Source organism: Quercus suber, unplaced genomic scaffold (assembly GCF_002906115.3).
Source record: "Quercus suber isolate HL8 unplaced genomic scaffold, Cork oak 2.0 scaffold_334, whole genome shotgun sequence".
Lineage (NCBI taxonomy): Eukaryota > Viridiplantae > Streptophyta > Magnoliopsida > Fagales > Fagaceae > Quercus > Quercus suber.
The window spans coordinates 116651-135374 of record NW_027069787.1 but is presented as its reverse complement, the minus strand read 5'-3'; the positions used below and the strand labels follow the sequence as shown (position 1 = coordinate 135374).

Below are 18724 nucleotides of genomic sequence, written 5' to 3'. Positions count from 1 at the left end.
ATTTTGCCTGAAAAAGGTAGAAGCCAATTTTTTCCTTAATATCCCCATTGTAAATTTGGCTTGGAAAGCCAAGGGATCCGTTTGATGCAGATGAATTGTGTGAGTAATTTTATAGTTGTGGAACTTTGTTTATTAATTGAGATTTGCAATTAGTAATTACATTTTGTGTTTGGTTAGTAATGTTTTGTTGGGCTTACCCACAGTTTTGATGGTTGCTTTTTGTCCAGGAGGAGGAAAAGGATACTTGTATAAGCAACTCTTTTGTATCGTGGTGAGTCCAATCCTATGCTTTGTATGGCTATAGAAGAAAGACTGAGGCAACCTCAACTATTGCTTGTGGGCATCCACAATATTTAGTAGCGCAAGAGAGTTTGGATCGCCATGAATGGAATAAGAAAGGAATTGAGTAACATGTGCATGATTATACTAGCAATATTTCTCATCGAAGGAACGGTTTTCTTTTGTTATTATTATTATTACTATATAATGAAGGAGAGATACATATTATATACTATTTCAGCCCATACTTGTATAAAGCTTTCCTTTTGTTGTATTTTTAGATGTTATTTTTTTGAAAATGTACATAATTTCCTTCTATTGTTTGTGGACGGATTTAAATTAAACTATAGTTTTGCCAAAAGCTTTGTAACTTAACTGGTTGTCAACTTTTGGTGTATCCATGGCATTTGGGGTTTAATCCTCTCTCTTCGTTGTAGTTAACGAAATAAAAAAAAAAAAAAAAAACCCCCATAGTTTTTAAAATATTCCAATTAATTAAAATTAATTTACAAAGTAAGGAAAAATCAAAGTAAATTGTCCATGAGACTCATCTAAGGAGTCCTGACAGTCATAATAAGAAGACTAAGTTTGCATAAAATTTATGGATAAAATTTAGTTACAAAATTGGTTGTAGTCTTAGATTATAATTTTACTCAATAAAATAAATATTACTACATATTTTGAAAATATAACCGTTGAATTGCATGTTCTTTACGTTCTTAATACACATGTCATATTTTGTGTGAATCAGATATTATTTATTATATGATTTATAAGTTTATATTTTATGCATAATTTTAAACTACAAAAACTTGCAATATAAACAATTTATTGATGATATAACTATTAGTCTTTAATTTTTTAAAAATTTTACAAGTATTAAGGATATAAACTTTGTCTTAAATTTTTGTAGTTATTAAAATTTATAACACAACTAATTTTGTAACTAAATTTTATCTTAAATTTTAAATAGCGGTTACAATTTATAACAATCAAAGCCCATTTTAGAAAGAAACACAATCTTATCTGACCTTTATCAATGTGGGCCGGTTATAGTGCTTCTTGTGTCTCCCAGTAAGTAAGCCCCAAATTATCTGATTATTAAAAAATAAAAAATAAAAAAAAAATAAAAAGGCAACTTAAAGTTTACCGACTTACAAGGGATTGTATGGTTTACAGTATACTTTACGTTATGACTCACGAATGAGTCACGGGGCGATAACACGTGGAAGAACTTTGGCTTACCGTGTGAGACCATTAAAAACAAAAAGGGTGGTCAACCATTGGAAAAAGGCATACTGAGTGGGAAAAGAGAAAAAAAAAAAAGTTTGTATTATTTATTTATTTATGCATGAGCAATTGAGCATGACTAACGAAATAGGCGGAATTCTTCCATTCACTTGAGTCATCATCATTGACCTGACCACTGACCAGACCAATCTATTTAGATTACAGTTGGTTCAAACTTGAAAAAACTTTGAGTAATGCTAGAGGCAAGTGCACAATTTTGTATCATAACTTGCCACATGACAAATTGTGAGTGATGAAAGTGTATCACCACATGGCCTATCATTAGATATTCACCAATCACAATTTACTTATAAAATTAAAGTAATAGAAAATGTTTACGGATGAACCAAATTAGCACTATTCAAACATTTTAGATATAAAAACTGAAGCTTGTAAATAGGAAAAAAGAACTTTGATATCTCATAAGCGAACCTATTTATCTCAAAGAGATTGATTTTATTTGGAACTTGTATTTATCAATTTTGTAACAAAAAAAATGTGATGCACGTAACAAAAACAAATGTTTGAATTTGAACTTGAAATTGAAACTTCTAGACAAAAATTAACAACTTCGCTTTTAAAAGGACACACAAAATCTCTTTAAATTAAAATAAAAAATAAAAAACCCATACCTTCAAAACACTCAACTCGTTAATTACCTACCCTTGGCTAAATCTCAAGTTCTACCACCATAGTTGTGCAATCCCCAAGTAGCCTCCAACAAAGGCCATTATGGTCAAAGCAAACTAGCCACTATGAAATCTCAACCGAAGTATAAAAACCATCAGATTCAACAAATTTGAACCTTCTCCGCTTTTCTACCCTAATAATCATAGAAGCATACCATTATAGTCACAAAATTTGAAAAAAAAAAAAAATTTAAAAGAGATTTTAATAATGTGAAAACTATACCTCATTGTACTATTTCTTCTTAGAGATAGATTGCTTCAAGGATTTGTTTTTCCACCTACAAACCTAAAAAAGAAAAGAAAAAGAAAAACCTAATAATGTTTTATTACACAATGAAATCAAATTAGAAAAATGTAAATACAGAGTACATATTTGGAATTGAAATCAATCAATGATACAAAAATCCAAGAGAGAGTTAAATACACTTAAGTTGTCCTTTTTGCTGGAAGAGTTTATGAATTTATCTCTCTAAAATAATAAAGAAGAATTTATAAATTTATCTCTTTGCAATAATTATAAAAGTGACATAGAGAAAAAGTTAGGATAATGATAATATTTCTTTCTTAAAGGGGGAGTAATTGTATCTGGCTAAGGTGAATTCAAATATAAAACACATATATTGAATTCTAATAGATTTGAGGTGAACTTTTTTTTAACGTGTATTTGAAAGTGATGTAGTGGGAGTAGTAAGTTTTATTTTAAGTATTTGTCCCTAACTTTTATCCATGCTATCTAACTTTTATCCATGCTTAAATGTAAGTCGTAGGAATATTTTTGAACCACATCAAATGACAAAAAGTCTAATATGGATAACTGAATTAAATGTCAGCCAAGTCTCCTGAGAAATGGAATTGTTTAGAAGAGTTTAGGAATGAGATAAAGGAAAAAGAAAAAGTAGAAAAAGCAATATGAATCAGATGATTCCTGCAACGTGGAAAAAGTGAAAAAGTAGTCTCCGCCGAGTGGAAAATGGGTCCTAGTGTTTTTACGCATGACTCACGAGGCAGGTAGCTACTTCTACTCACTAGTCCATATCGTGTATGGATTCTAACAAGAACTTTCACTTACCGTGTAAAAAAAAAAACCTTAAACAATGACTTCTATGTTCGACCGTGGAAACAACAATTGACCTGACCATTCCAATCTAAAGTTAGTTCACACTTCAGTGATATATATTCATCGTTAATGCAAGGCTTTCGCTTCAAAAAAATCCACAAGACTCATCATTAGCATTGCACTATCAGTAAAATACTCCATGATGATTAAATATAATCATACTGTTTTTGTATTTCTTCTTTTGTCCTTGGGATATTCAAACTGGGTTCATGCTCTGAAAATAATGTGACAGTGAAATGCATCAAAAGTGAAAGAGAAGCACTTGTCAGCTTCAAGGAAGGCGTAATTGATATTCCAGGTAAGCTTTCTTCATGGGTCGGTGAAGATTGCTGCCAATGGAAAGGCGTAGAGTGCGACGACTCAGGTCATGTTACCAAGCTCAATCTTAGCAACCCAGCTGGACGCCACAGGCACTTTGATTATTACGAAAGATATCAATATTATCCTACGAAAGCTGTAGTTGCTATTTCTAAGAACCGGAACCGCCCGTGTGCACCAACTGCAGTTTGCTCGGATATTTGTTCTACCGGTGTTCCTTACAGTCGGGGGCGTGGATGTAGGTCATTGCTCGGTCAGACAACTTCTTCTTTGATTCACTTGAAATATTTAAAAAAGCTATTCGAATTCCTGAACTTTTTGGCATGCTAAAGAACTCGATGTATCTAAATCTCTTTTATACATATGCATCTTTTTCAGGGGATGTTAATTCATCTTTTTCAAGGGATGTCAATGCATCTCTTTCAGGAGAGATTACTCGTTATCTCCGCAATCTGTCGAGCCTGACGCATCTTGACCTTGAAGGAAACTACAATTTGTCTACCAAAAACTTCGATTGGGTCTCAAGTCTCTCTTCTTTACAGTACCTGTATATGGGGGGAGTGAAGATCAATCCTACCAAAGCAGATTGGCTGCAGGCAATTAACATGCTTCCTTCCCTTCTGGAGTTGATCGAGTTTATATTCATGTGAGCTTAAACACCTTCCATCTTCCCTTACTTTCCTTAATTTCACCTCTCTTCATGTCCTTGATTTATCATACAACCCATCTTCCCTTACGAGCCTCAAAAATCTTGATTTGACTTCTAGCAATCAAGTAGGAAAAATCCTTGCTTCATTTGGGAGACTTGAAAGGTTGAAATACCTCTATCTTGGTGCTAACCATTTTTCTGGTTCAATTCCAGCTTCTATTGGCAATTTGTCATCCTTGAAGGAGTTGGACCTCTCATATAATAAGATGAATGGAACCATTCCAGAAAGTTTTGGGCAACTCTCAAAGCTAGTCAAATTGTATCTCTTAGAAAATTCTTGGGAATGTGTCATAACAGAAGCTCAATTGATGAATCTCACAAGACTAGAAGAGTTTGTACTAACAACTAATAATAAAAGTCAACCTCTAGTTTTCAATGTGAAAGACAACTGGCGTCCTCCTTTCAAGCTCAAAATTCTTCATCTAGAAAGTTGTCATATTGGCTCCAACTTTCCTAAATGGCTTCAAGTTCAAAGTGAGCTTACCTATGTCATCCTAAAAAACGTTGAAATCAAAGGCACCATACCTGAGGAATGGTTCTCTATGATATCTTCTAACCTCACCCACTTGGATCTATCCAACAACCAGATAAAAGGGAACTTGCCGCACCAATTAGTATTTCCAAATGTGACTAAGCTATTTCTGCAAAGCAATTTGTTTTCAGGGACAATCCCATCAAATATTAGTGATCTAATGCCAAGCTTGCAATATTTAGATCTTTCAGAGAACCACCTTTGTGGTAAAATTCCTCTGTCCATATTAAAAATAAAACATCTTAATATTCTTGTCCTCAGGAGAAATAATCTTTCAGGAGAGCTCCCTCATCATTGGAACGAGTCACAAATGGGCTTGCGTGTTGTGGATATTTCACACAACAACATATGTGGAAAAATTCTGAGCTCAATGGGTTTCTTAGGAAACCTTTCTATATTAGTGTTGAGCAACAACAATCTTAGTGGAGAAATTCCTTCTTCCTTGCAAAATTTTTCTATTGTGAGCATGGATTTTGGGGGGAATCGTCTCTCGGGGAATCTTCCATCATGGATAGAATCAGACATCTTCATGCTACGCCTACGATCAAATCTATTCAATGGAATCATCCCTAAAAAATGGTGCAATCTTTATAAACTTCACATTCTAGATATTGCACAAAATAATCTATCTGGGGACATTCCAAATTGTTTCAACAATTTTATTGCTCTGGTTGATCACAACACCTCTGGGTATGAGCCTATTGAGAACTATACAGAGAACGCAAACATAGTAACAAAAGGAAGAGAGTATGAATATGATCGCACTCTCCAACTTGTTACTTGCATTGATCTTTCAGGGAATAGTTTGACAGGAGGAATTCCTATTCAAATAACAAGCCTCACAAGATTGGGTACACTAAACTTGTCAATGAATCATCTAAAAGGAAGCATTCCCAAGAATATAGGAAACATGCGATGGCTGGAAACACTTGATCTCTCAAACAATAGACTTTTTGGATCTATTCCTAGAAGCTTGTCTTTTTTGACTTCCTTAGTACACTTGAACTATCATTTAATAACTTGACTGGAAGAATCCCATCTGGTAGTCAGCTCCAAACACTAATTGATGCAACCACATACAAGGGAAACCCTTCGTTGTGTGGGTCTCCTCTTCCGACCAAGTGCCTAGGAGATGAAACATCTGATGGCCCAAGTATTACTAGTGTTGATGACAAACAAGGTGGAGGTGATTATGAAAGGATATGGTTCTATGCTAGCATTGGACTCGGGTTTGGTGTAGGATTTTGGAGTGTTTGTGGCACTCTACTGTTGAAGAAGTCATGGAGGCACTGTTACTTTCGTTTCTGTGATGACATCAAAGATAGGATGGCATTGCTAATTGCATTGAGAGTAGTTCATTTGAAAATGAAGTTTGGGCTGGGAAAAAATTGAAGTTTGTAGATTGGAAAGCTGGTTTAGTTCTAAATTATTCATGTGTTTTGTGAAATCTTGGTTAAATATTTTTTTATCTTGGTTTTTCTATTTGAGTTTTTTGGTTGTTATACATGTGTTTTCCTTTGTAGTTGACCTATTTCATGATTTGCCTATGTTCTTTTCCATTTTGATTTTTGAGTTTACATTTATGAATTTTTGGGTTTTGATTCATTTGAAATTTATATTGGTATTAGAGATAAGATGTAGAAGATTATTTTAAATTTTTGTTCAATTCATTCTTTGTTTGCTTCTTATGCATTTTGGTTGTTTAGGTAATATGTTTGATAATTTAGATCATCAACTTCTATTTCATAAACGATTACTAGTCCAATTTCTTATTTTAGGCATGTATCAGTATCTCGACGGGTGCATAGGATACTGGATTTGACATGTGTCTGCATCTTAATAGGTGTAAAGAAAATTTTTTAGGCATATACCTATATTTTATGTGAAATTCACACTTTTACCCTCTAAATAAAATGTTGCTGGTGCAAAATAAACAAAGCAAGACTTTTACTCTCTATAGGCATAGAGAAACCCGAGTAATCAATGGACAAGGAAAAGAAATGAAGTGGTCAAAGGAAGTAATTCTGATCCAAAAGGTCACGAAAAAGAGAAAGAGAGTCTTATTTTGTTGAGTTTGTTGACTGAAAAGAATAAGGAGAAAGACTGAAAGAGGGACTTAATATTTTTTATAAGTTCATGCATGTATGATGCATGAGGCGTCATATATATATATATATCCATTTCCGGGCATAATTGATGAGACAAAATATCAAGATTGTGTTTAGTTATTTGAATTTGGATTTGTATTTAAATTTGAATTTTAAAGTGATAAATTTAAAATGCCTATATTTCAAAGCTAAATATTGTAACATATCTTATGGATTTTTAAAAATTTATGGACTTAGAAGTTATTTCAAATTCTATAATGGATTTGTCAAATCCAAATCTGTGTGCCCAAATCTTGTCATCCAATCTCTCACAACGTTATTCTGTGTATGTTGGATTGGAAAAAAACCGTGCATAAATCTTCAATGGATTAGATTGTGCCATGTAGTCATCACACTGACATATCCATTGGGAAAAGTTGGTTTGCATGGTTCGTTTGGAATAGTTGCTTAGTGAGTGTTTGGATTGTGCTGAAACAAAGCATTTGTGTGTTTTGTTGAAAAAATGTAGGTCTCATGGCACTGTTTACGGATCCACAAAATTTATCCAAACACAAATTTCAATATAAATTTAGGTCCCACAGTACTATTTACACATTTAAAAATTATTTTGCTACTGTCTTTTTAATTTTCAGTTTTCATTTTTCAGCAATAAGCAGTATCCAAATAGACCCTTAGTTTTTACATACTTGGCATGAGCTGATTTTGACTAGAGTTTATGAGGGTCTTTTCTATATGCTTCTTGTGTTAATATATACTCTATTGGTAGTCACATCAAGGCAATTGTTCTATTCAATTGACACTTTTATCTTCACAATTTTTTATTTATTTATTTTAATTTTGGTTGGAAGAAGCATAAAAATAGCTAGACAGTTATAAGCATTACTTTGGCATTTTATTCTTTTGCCATTAGTTACATCAAAAATTGAGAAAGAGACTTGGAGCTTTGTTAGCATGCAAATTCCCAAAACAATTTCCCTTTGTCAGGTCAAAAGTCATTGGTTAAGTAAAATATTAGACAATATGAAAATACACTATTGGTCTATAAAGTATCTTAGACCCCACAACACTCGACAAATAAACTCCTAAAAAGAATCCGTCTCCTTATTTAAAATTCTAATTCTATGGCGTTGTATCTAGCATCTGTTGCAGGCCTTTAGTCTCATTTGCACGCAATGACCCTCGGTTGCCATGATTGTTCAATTTAGGCCTTTAGTCTCTTTTTCAGGGGATGTTAATTCACCTTTTTCAAGGGACGTCAATGCATCTCTTTCAGGGAAGATTACTTGTTATATCGGCAATGTGTCGAGCCTGACGCATCTTGACCTTGAAGGAAACAGCAATTTGTCTACCAAAAACTTCGATTGGGTCTCAAGTCTCTCTTCTTTACAGTACCTGTATATGGGGGGAGTGAAGATGAATCCTGCCAAAGCAGATTGGCTGCAGGCTATTAACATGCTTCCTTCCCTTCTGGAGTTAAGTTTATATTCATGTGAACTTAAAACACCTTCCATCTTCCCTTGCTTTCCTTAATTTCACCTCTCTTCATGTCCTTGATTTATCATACAACCCATTTAACACCTCCATACCTCAATGGCTGTTTAATCTTACAAGCCTCACAAATCTTGATTTGACTTCTAGCAATCAAGGAGGAAAAATCCTTGATTCATTTGTGAGACTTGAAAGGTTGAAATACCTCTATCTTGGTGTTAACCATTTTTCTGGTTCAATTCCAGCTTCTATTGGCAATTTGTCATCCTTGAAGGAGTTGGACCTCTCATATAATAAGATGAATGGAACCATTCCAGAAAGTTTTGGGCAACTCTCAAAGCTAGTCAAATTGTATCTCTTAGAAAATTCTTGGGAATGTGTCATAACAGAAGCTCAATTGATGAATCTCACAAGACTAGAAGAGTTTGTACTAACAACTAATAATAAAAGTCAACCTCTAGTTTTCAATGTGAAAGACAACTGGCGTCCTCCTTTCAAGCTCAAAATTCTTCATCTAGAAAGTTGTCTTATTGGCCCCAAATTTACTAAATGGCTTCAAGTTCAAAGTGAGCTTACCTATGTCATCCTAAAAAACGTTGAAATCAAAGGCACCATACCTGAGGAATGGTTCTCTATGATATCTTCTAACCTCGCCCACTTGGATCTATCCAACAACCAGATAAAAGGGAACTTGCCGCACCAATTAGTATTTCCAAATGTGACTAAGCTATTTCTGCAAAGCAATTTGTTTTCAGGGACAATCCTATCAAATATTAGTGATCTAATGCCAAGCTTGCAATATTTAGATCTTTCAGAGAACCACCTTTGTGGTAAAATTCCTCTGTCCATATCAAAAATAAAACATCTTAATATTCTTGTCCTCAGGAGAAATAATCTTTTAGGAGAGCTCCCTCATCATTGGAACGAGTCACAAATGGGCCTGCGTGTTGTAGATATTTCACACAACAACATATGTGGAAAAATTCTGAGCTCAATGGGTTTCTTAGGAAACCTTTCTATATTAGTGTTGAGCAACAACAATCTTAGTGGAGAAATTCCTTCTTCCTTGAAAAATTGTTCTATTGTGAGCATGGATTTTGGGGGGAATCATCTCTCGGGGAATCTTCCGTCATGGATAGAATCAGACATCTTCATGCTACGCCTACGATCAAATCTATTCAGTGGAATCATCTCTAAAAAATGGTGCAATCTTTATAAACTTCACATTCTAGATCTTGCACAAAATAATCTATCTGGGGGCATTCCAGATTGTTTCAACAATTTTATTGCTATGGTTGATCACAACACCTCTGGGTACGAGCCTATTGAGAACTATACAAAGAAAGCAAACATAGTAACAAAAGGAAGAGAGTATGAATATGATCGCACTCTCCAACAAGAAAAGAGTCTACTAGTGAGGGCCATATTCCCTCGCAAAAATTCAAATATCGTCGCAAAAGGTTATTAGCGAGGGCATTTGGTCCTCGAAGGCCCTCATATTTGTACTTGTGACTAAAAGAGATTTTGCGACCATACCTTCACAAATAAATAATTTACGAGGGCAATTTACCGTCGCTACTGAACAAATTCGCCCCCACAAATATATTACCAAACGATGAGAAAAATTGACGACTTATGTTTAGCAAGGGGAAATAGTAGTCGTTAATAACTATTTGTGAGGACCTTTATACCCTCGTAATTAGTTATTTGCGAATTCCAAATTGATGACATATTTTTTAGTGACAAATAATGGCATCGCTAAAATTTATTTGTGATGGCTTTTAACCCCTCGCAACTTATTTTTAGTGAGGGGAAGCAGCCGTCGTTAATAACTATTTGTGAGGGCATTTATACCATCGCAATAATGGCATCGCTAAAATTTACTTGTGAGGGCTTTTAACCCCTTGCAACTTATTTTTAACGGGGGTAAACAGTCGTCGTTAATAACTATTTCTAAGGACATTTATATCCTCGCAATAATGGCATTGCTAAAATTTATTTGTGAGGGCTTTTAACCCCTCGCAACTTATTTTAGCGATGAGAAACTGTCGTCGTTAATAACTATTTGTGAGGACATTTATACTCTCGCAATAATAACATCACTACAATTTATTTGTGAGGGCTTTTAACCCCTCGCAACTTATTTTTAGCGAGAGGTTAGGGTGTCGCTATTCTATTAATTGCGAGAGACTTTGTCATCACTATAAAGTTATTTATGACCAAATTTTTATGTCATCGGTGGTAATATTTTATATAATTTTTGAAATATTTTATTGTTTATTTTTAATTTATTTTATATCATTTTTGTTTAACCATCATGTTACAATAGTACAATAATTACAAAAAATTGATACAATAGTACAATAATTACTAAAAATTGATCCATCGAAAGATAAAAATTCACATAAGTTCAAACTTTAAAATATAAATGTACAAAGAAATCCTAAAATTCAACTTTGTTTTAAACTTAAACAACTATTCTATGACAAGATCTATATTAGTCTTCCTCTAAGTCACTCTCCAAGTTGTTTTCAACCTCTATGTTATTGTCTGAGTTGTCCTTTTCATCTCTGCTAATACCATCCTAAAAAATAAATAAAAAAAACATTAAACATGAGTTAAAATGAGTTAAAATGAAACAATTGAAGTGAATTCTAGTATCCCTAGACCGCTCAAGGTAACCTTTTTATTTTTTTATTTTTTTATTTAACAATAACAATAACTTAATTTGATTACTTGAACAACTATCAAAATTAAATATAAATTAAAATAATATAACAATTATGAAAAACGTAAACCACAAAACACATATGATATACAAAATTAAATACAAAACCTATACACAGCTATCAAAACTCAAAATAGTAGATAGTGTCATAGTTGTCCTTTTCATCTCTGCTAATACCATCCTAAAAAACAAATAAAAAAACATTAAACATGAGTTAAAATGAGTTAAAATGAAACAATTAAAGTGAATTTGTATTTGTATCAATGCTTCAATAAATAAGTACACATATTACTATATCAAATCTAATCATATAATAATATATCATAAACAACAGTAATAACTTTTTTTTTTTTTTTAAATTTAACAACAATAATAACCTAATTTGATTACTTAAACCACTATCAAAATTAAATATAAATTAAAATAATATAACAATTCTGGATTTATGTTCAATAGCCAACAAGGCCCTCTACACAATCCAAAGCTTAAAGTCAGGAAAAATATATCTTGGCCCTTGAAGTTAACAAAAGTGAAACTTCAACTTCAAACCTAGCCACTGTTACAACAGGTTCACCCAATGCAAACCTTGGCCAACACTATTAATTATTGTCAGCAGTAATTTTGTCCTAAAACTAAAAGATAGGATAGGCCAAACCATCAAAAAAGGATGCTTCTATGATGGTCTTGCAAGAGAAAAAAAAAAAAACACCAAGGCACTTCATGAACATCAGGGAGAGACCCTTAACAGTGCATGAAGACAAGGGTTCAGAGCTGTGGTTTTACTAGTAGAAACAAAACAAGAAGCAATCAATGTAAACATATATGGAAAAAATCACAAAGTTTTGTTTGGTTCTTATAAATGTTAACTGTTTTGCACCCAGAAAACAAAACTTTTTGGTAGGAAAATTGGTCAAGAATTTTTTTTTTTTTTTGGATAAGTAATAAAAGTTTTATTGAAGACAAAAAATTCTTTATGTTTGCGATGTTGAACACAAAGTATCTTAAAAAGAATTACAAGAAGGTCATACAGAAGATCTGAGAGCGTTTTGGAACTAAAAAATAGAGGTAAAATGTGTAAAACCCCATGCTCGAGAGCAAACAAACAAGGTAAAAATCAACAGGGATTTCATCTGATTGAGAGACCCCCCAACATCCTCAAACATACAACTATTCTGTTACTTCCACACTATCCACATCAAGAATGTCAGCACCAAATTCCATACTTCCATTAAAGAAATGGTAAACAAATTTGATTGGGCACAATTAATAAACCCACAAAAGCAAAAGTTGATGGCTGTCCAATACGGGTTTCTTTATTTATTTTTATAGGTAAGTAAAGCCTAATAAAAATTCAAACAGGAAACTTAAGCAGAATCTTAAATTATTTATTTTGGTGAGAAAGTTAGAGCAATGAATCTCAAGAATTCTATTCTTTAAGTAAAGATTTAGTCCTCAAATCTTAGCCTATCCTAGCCTGGACATGATGATTCATTTTAGTTCTTAATAATTTTAAGTTTTGCAAAAAAGGTCCTATAGTTAACTCTAACATAAAATTTTTCTTTTTCATCTCCAAATAATTGTGAAACATAGACTAAATGTGTAATGTCTCAAATAATTCTGAAAATCTCTAAGCAACCAAACACTAATAGATGTTAGAAAGAAAGAGAGAAATAAGTACCTCGGGGCTAGACTGGGATTGCTTCTGGGACACATCGAGCTTGCCTTTCTCCAAGGTAACTGCACCAAACCCACCATACTGCCCTTTCATAACCGGACTCAGCATAAAAGAAGAAACAGCTGGTGGCACTACCAAGCAATGCTACAATAAACTCACGGAGGAGAAGTCTCCTTCCACCACTGCTGACGACAAAGAAGAAGGAGAAGAATAAATGTGAATCTTCAAGAGGCAGCATTATACTAAGCTCTAAAGTATGTGCAGAGACAAATGCACTGAAACATGACTGCACACACTTGTTGAGTGTTCATAATAGATTGAATGTATATGAAAATAAGGAAAGCTTTCAGCAATGCACATGGGGAGACACTCTTGCATAGAAATAAACATATACTTCTCAAAAAGTTTTGGCCTCTTCTAAACTTATTAGTTCTTACGTCCTGTCTATGATATTTAGGAATGCTCTAGTAGGAAGAACTTTCAAAGTTTAGTAACAAAATTACCAAAGTGAAAAATGCAGCATGAAATAGTCCATTTTTAATACGGCCAACAAAATAATTCCAATCAAGAGTCTAACAATCAAATACACAGAATACAATTTCTGCTCCCATAAATATAAAGAAACAACCACAAAGACCTTAAAATATACAGACAAAAGCTTCACAAACTCAACCAAATGGATAATTAAATTTTAAAAGCAAAAATGCCAGGTTTTATTTAATATTGTTCAGAAAGAGCATTAACGATAAAAACAAAACATCGTGGGAGCAAACACAACAACCAATGGGCCATTACTACAGTGCACACAGCACATGTGCCCAATAAGTGTGCATTGGCATGTGAAGCTAAACTATGTTTCGTTTTGGCGTGTGAAGATGAGCATCACCAACCTCAAGTACGAACTTAACTACACACAGTGGACCTTTGTTGTTTAGCATCCAAGTCTCAACAATGTCACTCAAGCTTTTAGCTTTAATTACCAGCCGCTCATGCCATACAAATCCACAAGTAAGCCCAACATGACTCTTTAACAATATTGTGAGGCACAGAAAAATAAGTGAAACAAACAACCAAAATTTGGAAATTGTCTTAACTAATGCTTATATTGCTTATATTGTTCCACTACGAATTCTCTTTTAATCTCTTTTAATTAACACAAAAGAGAACCTCATGAACAAAACAAAACAACCAGCTGAGACAGGTAGCAATGCAGCACAAGTTTAACAGAATTCCAAAAGACTTAGGTTTATTCCAAACTCCAAACAGAGTGACACGCATAGCTAAACTCTAGACTCAACAAAAACGTAAGAAGATAGCCTTGAAGAGTCAGTTTAGCTCCAAGCACAAACAGATGCAATGTGGATAATCAGGAAAGGGGTGGGAAAAATCAAACCCAAACATCACATATCAAGTCTAAGAGGGATTTCATCGAACATGTGGAATGCAATAAAAGCAAATATGTAGAACCGTCCAAATTTTAATCTATAGTCAAAGAAACCCAAAAATTCAAATTGGGTCCAATTTAGTAACATCATAGATAACAGCAAACAACTAAACACATATTGCAGGATTTGAATATTTATATGAGCTTACCAATAAAATCTATTGTGGCCCAATTCATTGTCGAATAACCTCATCATTGAAAAACTAAAAACCCAAGACAAATATTGTATGAAAAAAAAATAATAAAAAGTGCTAAATAAATAAAGAGTGGAAGCTATACCGTCAGGGGTGTGTCAGGCGGTTGAGGGAGGAAAGGAGTCTGAGGATGGCCGCGGTGGCTGTGTTGTTGGAAGTGGTGGTGTCGGCAGCAAAAGGCAAGGCCGACAGACTGTGAGGGAGAGTGATGAAGGGAGTGAGGGAGAATGAGGTTGTCGGAGGACTGTTGGACCCGCGGCTGGGAGGACGGTGGTGGCTCGGCAGTCCGAGCGGTGAGGGTACAGAGACAAAAGTGAGGGAGAATGGGGTAGAGAGTGTTTGGGTGAGGCTCAGCAGTTCGATGGTTTGATCTGTGAGAGAGTAAAGAAATCCCAAATTTTTACAAAGTGTTTTGGTGGGAATCGAAGAGTTTTAGAGGGAATTCAGAATTTTTATTGTGACAACATTTTGACCTATTGTGACAATATTCAGAATTTTAAAGCTGCTGCAATAAAGAAAGAGCGGGCTAAGGCTTATTATGACGGAAATAAAACTTGTTGCGGCGAAAATTAATCTCGCCTTAATAGCTCCTTAAGGATTTTTTTAATAAAATAATATTTAATATTTGAAATTAATAAAATATAATTTAATACTACAAATTACTAAAATGCAATTTAATACTACAATTCTAAATAAAATATAATTTACTAATTAATAACAATATAATTAATACGTCCAATTATGTAAATATATTTTAATACTACAAATTAATTGAGTATAATTTAATAATTAGTAAGATTTAATATAATACTTCAAATTAATAAAATATAATTTAACACTACAAATTAATAAAATGAAATATATTAATTAATAGAAATATATTTTTATAATTCAATTTAACAAAATTTAATTGAATTTAATAATTCAAACTAATTTAATATATTATAATTTAATACTTCAAATTAATAAAATATAATTCCTCGCTACAAATTACTAAAATATGATGTAATAACTAGAAAAAAATGTAAGATATAACTGGAGGACCAAAAAATTAAAATATAATTTAATATTACTTTGGAATGACTAAAATACCCCTAAAACTAAAAGAATGCCAACTTACCTGCATAACCGCAAAAAATGACTGAAACACCCCTACCACCCAAAAAATGGCTAAAACACCCTTAAAGTAAGAAAAATAGCTAAAATACCTTTTGTGGGGATGCAGACCCGAATATATATTGAACCTTGGGCCTTGTCCGAGGAGTCACAATGGTTTGAGAATGAATCAATAGCAAGAGAGACGTAATATGACCATAATGGCTGGGAGAGGTTGTCCGAGGAGGAATATCCCCTCGGCTAAATGCAACGGAGATCAAAATATGCCTCTTGTCATCCAGGGTGACGTACTAGGAGGTTCTATTGGTAAATACATGTGCTATAAGTGTAAGGGAAGAATGGGAGCTAGGAAATATCTAAGGAAAAGCTACTGCCACCGCCTTAAATACTCTGCAGCTAATTTTTTGGTCGCATTTATGTGGAGAAAACCCCTGAACAATGCTGGCTTGGTTGCCCCGAGTCACAGAGGGCCTGTAAGGGTGACCGATGGGACAAGCTCTTAAGTAGTGGCTTGGATGTTCAACAAGTGGAAAGCCAAGATCATTCAAAAGGAGATATATAATGTAAGAGACTCTCAATGAAAAAGAGGAGGGAGAAAAAAAGGGAGAAACACTATAGCCACTTAGAACTGACTTTGTAATCACACTTGAAAGAAATATATATAAGGATTGATCTCCTCGGACCTTGCCGATGACGATTTTCTTTAGTTTAGATCAATTTATTTTCCTTTTTCCGTCTTCTGAATCCATTATACAGGTTGTCCAACTCGTTAAAGCCTAGTTTTCCAACCCACTCCCTACAAATTCATTATTTTGGGCTTTTTGGACTTGAGTCCACTTACTTTTTGAGCTTAAGCGCAAAAATCGGGGTCCTACACCTTTGAAGCCTAAAAAAAGACCACAATACCCTTGAATCCTAAGAAAACACCAAAATTGGAGGGAATATAATGTATTATTCAGTGAAAATGACTAAAATACCCCTAAGATTAAAAGAAGGCCAACTTACCCCACAAACTCAAAAAATGGCTGAGACACCCCTACCACCCAAAAAATGACTGAAATACCTCCGAAGCAAGAAAATAACTGAAATTTAGAATGAAGCCTATAAAAAGACTACAATACCCTTGAATCATAAGAAAAAAAAACCAAAATTGGAAGAAATATAATTCAATATTCATTTTAAAAAGACTAAAATACCCCAAGACTAAAAGAAGGCCAACCTACCCCACAATAAACTCAAAAAATGGCTGAGACACCAAAATACCCTCGACAGTTGAAAATGAACCAAATACCCCATAGGTAGGGGTGGCAAATGGGCAGGTTGGGTCATAAATTAGTTAGGTGTGTAATTACCCATTTATAACCCGTTTATATATAAATTAATTATCTATTACTAACTCAACCCATTTAATTAGTAACCCACCCATTTAACCTGATATCTCCAAAATTATCAAATATGCTCAAAAACAACTAAAATGACCAAAAATATCATCAAAATCTCTAAAATGAGCAAAATACCCATGAAACCTTGACTAAAATACCCCCAATATCTCTAAAACCATTGAATATGCTTAAAAACCACTGAAATGATCAAAATAACTCCAAAATCTCTAAAATGAGCAAAATACCCCCCCCCCCCCAAACCTTTAAAATGTCCAAAATACCACCAAAACTCAAACAATTACCAATATACCCCCAAAATATCACCAAAACATTTGTAACATTTTTTTGAAAAATTTTAGGGTTTCAATTGGGTTAGGTTTCTATTGGTCTTGTATTTTGGAAGTCTTGATAGAAATGAAAAGGAAAAATGCATTAATGGTACTAAAAAATGTTCACAATATAATATGAAAATGATTATGATCGATAAACTTCAACAACCTAATTATGAATGTTTAATTTTTTTTTTTTTTTTGGGTGATAGGTAACGTGTTAATTTGTAATCCTATAGTAAATTTGTGTTATCCTTAGTATCACTAATAATAATAAAAAAGGTAAACAACCATTATACATACACACACATACACACCTACACATATATAAATACATACATATACACATACACACATAGATTATTTTATAAAATTTTGAGCCTTTTGTAATAGGGGACAATGCCTTTTTTCTTATGAGTAAAATTTTGAGCCTTTTGTGATGGGGACCTTAGGCCAGCCCTACAAGGGCATGGGTCTATTATTTGACAGTTTTGAAAATGGCACCAAATTCAAAGTCCAACCATTGGATAGGAAGAGCACAGTAAATAATGGGTATTGGTGAAATTAGGGTGTGATTGGATGGCTTGATTGTGAGAGCGGACCGATCAAAGTATGGGTACACAACATGTAACCTTCATGCACCAATTTAGATTCCAATTCTTAGCGTTGGATTTGCATAGCATGGTAAAATATTGGTGTTGATGAAATTTAAGCTCAATTAAACAACCAGATTGAGCTCAAATTAAACCATTTTCACATATAAGCAAACCCATCATTTATTTTAATATTTAATAGTTGAACTATATTGTTATTTTATAGTATTTGATATAGCTCACTGTGGAGATTTCTAATTGTTCTTTTAATATATGACATATAATCTTTTTTATTATCTAATTTTGGGAAGCTATTCAATTTATGAATAATATCTAATTTATTTCATTAATTAACCTATGTATTTCATATACATACTCCTATTTATTCTTGTTTATTATAAAAAAATTATGCTAATTGTTTAAACTTTAAACCTTATAAACTTCAAACCACATGCCACTACATATATTCTAAAATTTAAATTAACAAAAAAAAGTTTCTTATAACACACAATTTCTTATAAACATTTAAACCTTAGCGCCACATGTCCATCAATTCCCCTTTCCCTCAAAATTTTGTTCACTTTTCCCTCTAACACTCCTTACTTCCAACACCCTCGGAACACAATTCCCCTTTCCCTCTAATTTTTTCACTTTTCCCTCTAACACTCCCAACTCACGCCAACTGATAACACGCAACTGCGCGGCAAGACATCCCAAAAAAAAAAAAAAAAAA

At 33.4% G+C, this 18724-nt stretch overlaps 1 protein-coding gene and 1 long non-coding RNA gene across 2 annotated transcripts; one reads left to right on the top strand and one right to left on the bottom strand.

Annotated features, from left to right (window-relative positions):
- Positions 1 to 3250: 3250 nt before the first annotated feature.
- On the top strand, positions 3251 to 9998 carry LOC112012039 (receptor-like protein EIX2). Its single transcript, XM_024044398.1, has 6 exons — positions 3251 to 3266; positions 3608 to 3931; positions 4072 to 4218; positions 4556 to 5785; positions 8268 to 8414; positions 8776 to 9998. The coding sequence occupies exons 1-6, from the start codon at positions 3251 to 3253 to the stop codon at positions 9996 to 9998; spliced, it is 3087 nt and encodes a 1028-aa protein (XP_023900166.1).
- An 855-nt stretch (positions 9999 to 10853) lies between these two features.
- LOC112012034 (uncharacterized) lies at positions 10854 to 14969 on the bottom strand. Its single transcript, XR_002882921.2, has 3 exons — positions 14657 to 14969; positions 12937 to 13115; positions 10854 to 11114 (listed from the first exon to the last, which is right to left on the bottom strand). It is a non-coding gene; the product is annotated as an uncharacterized LOC112012034 (long non-coding RNA).
- Positions 14970 to 18724: the final 3755 nt, after the last annotated feature.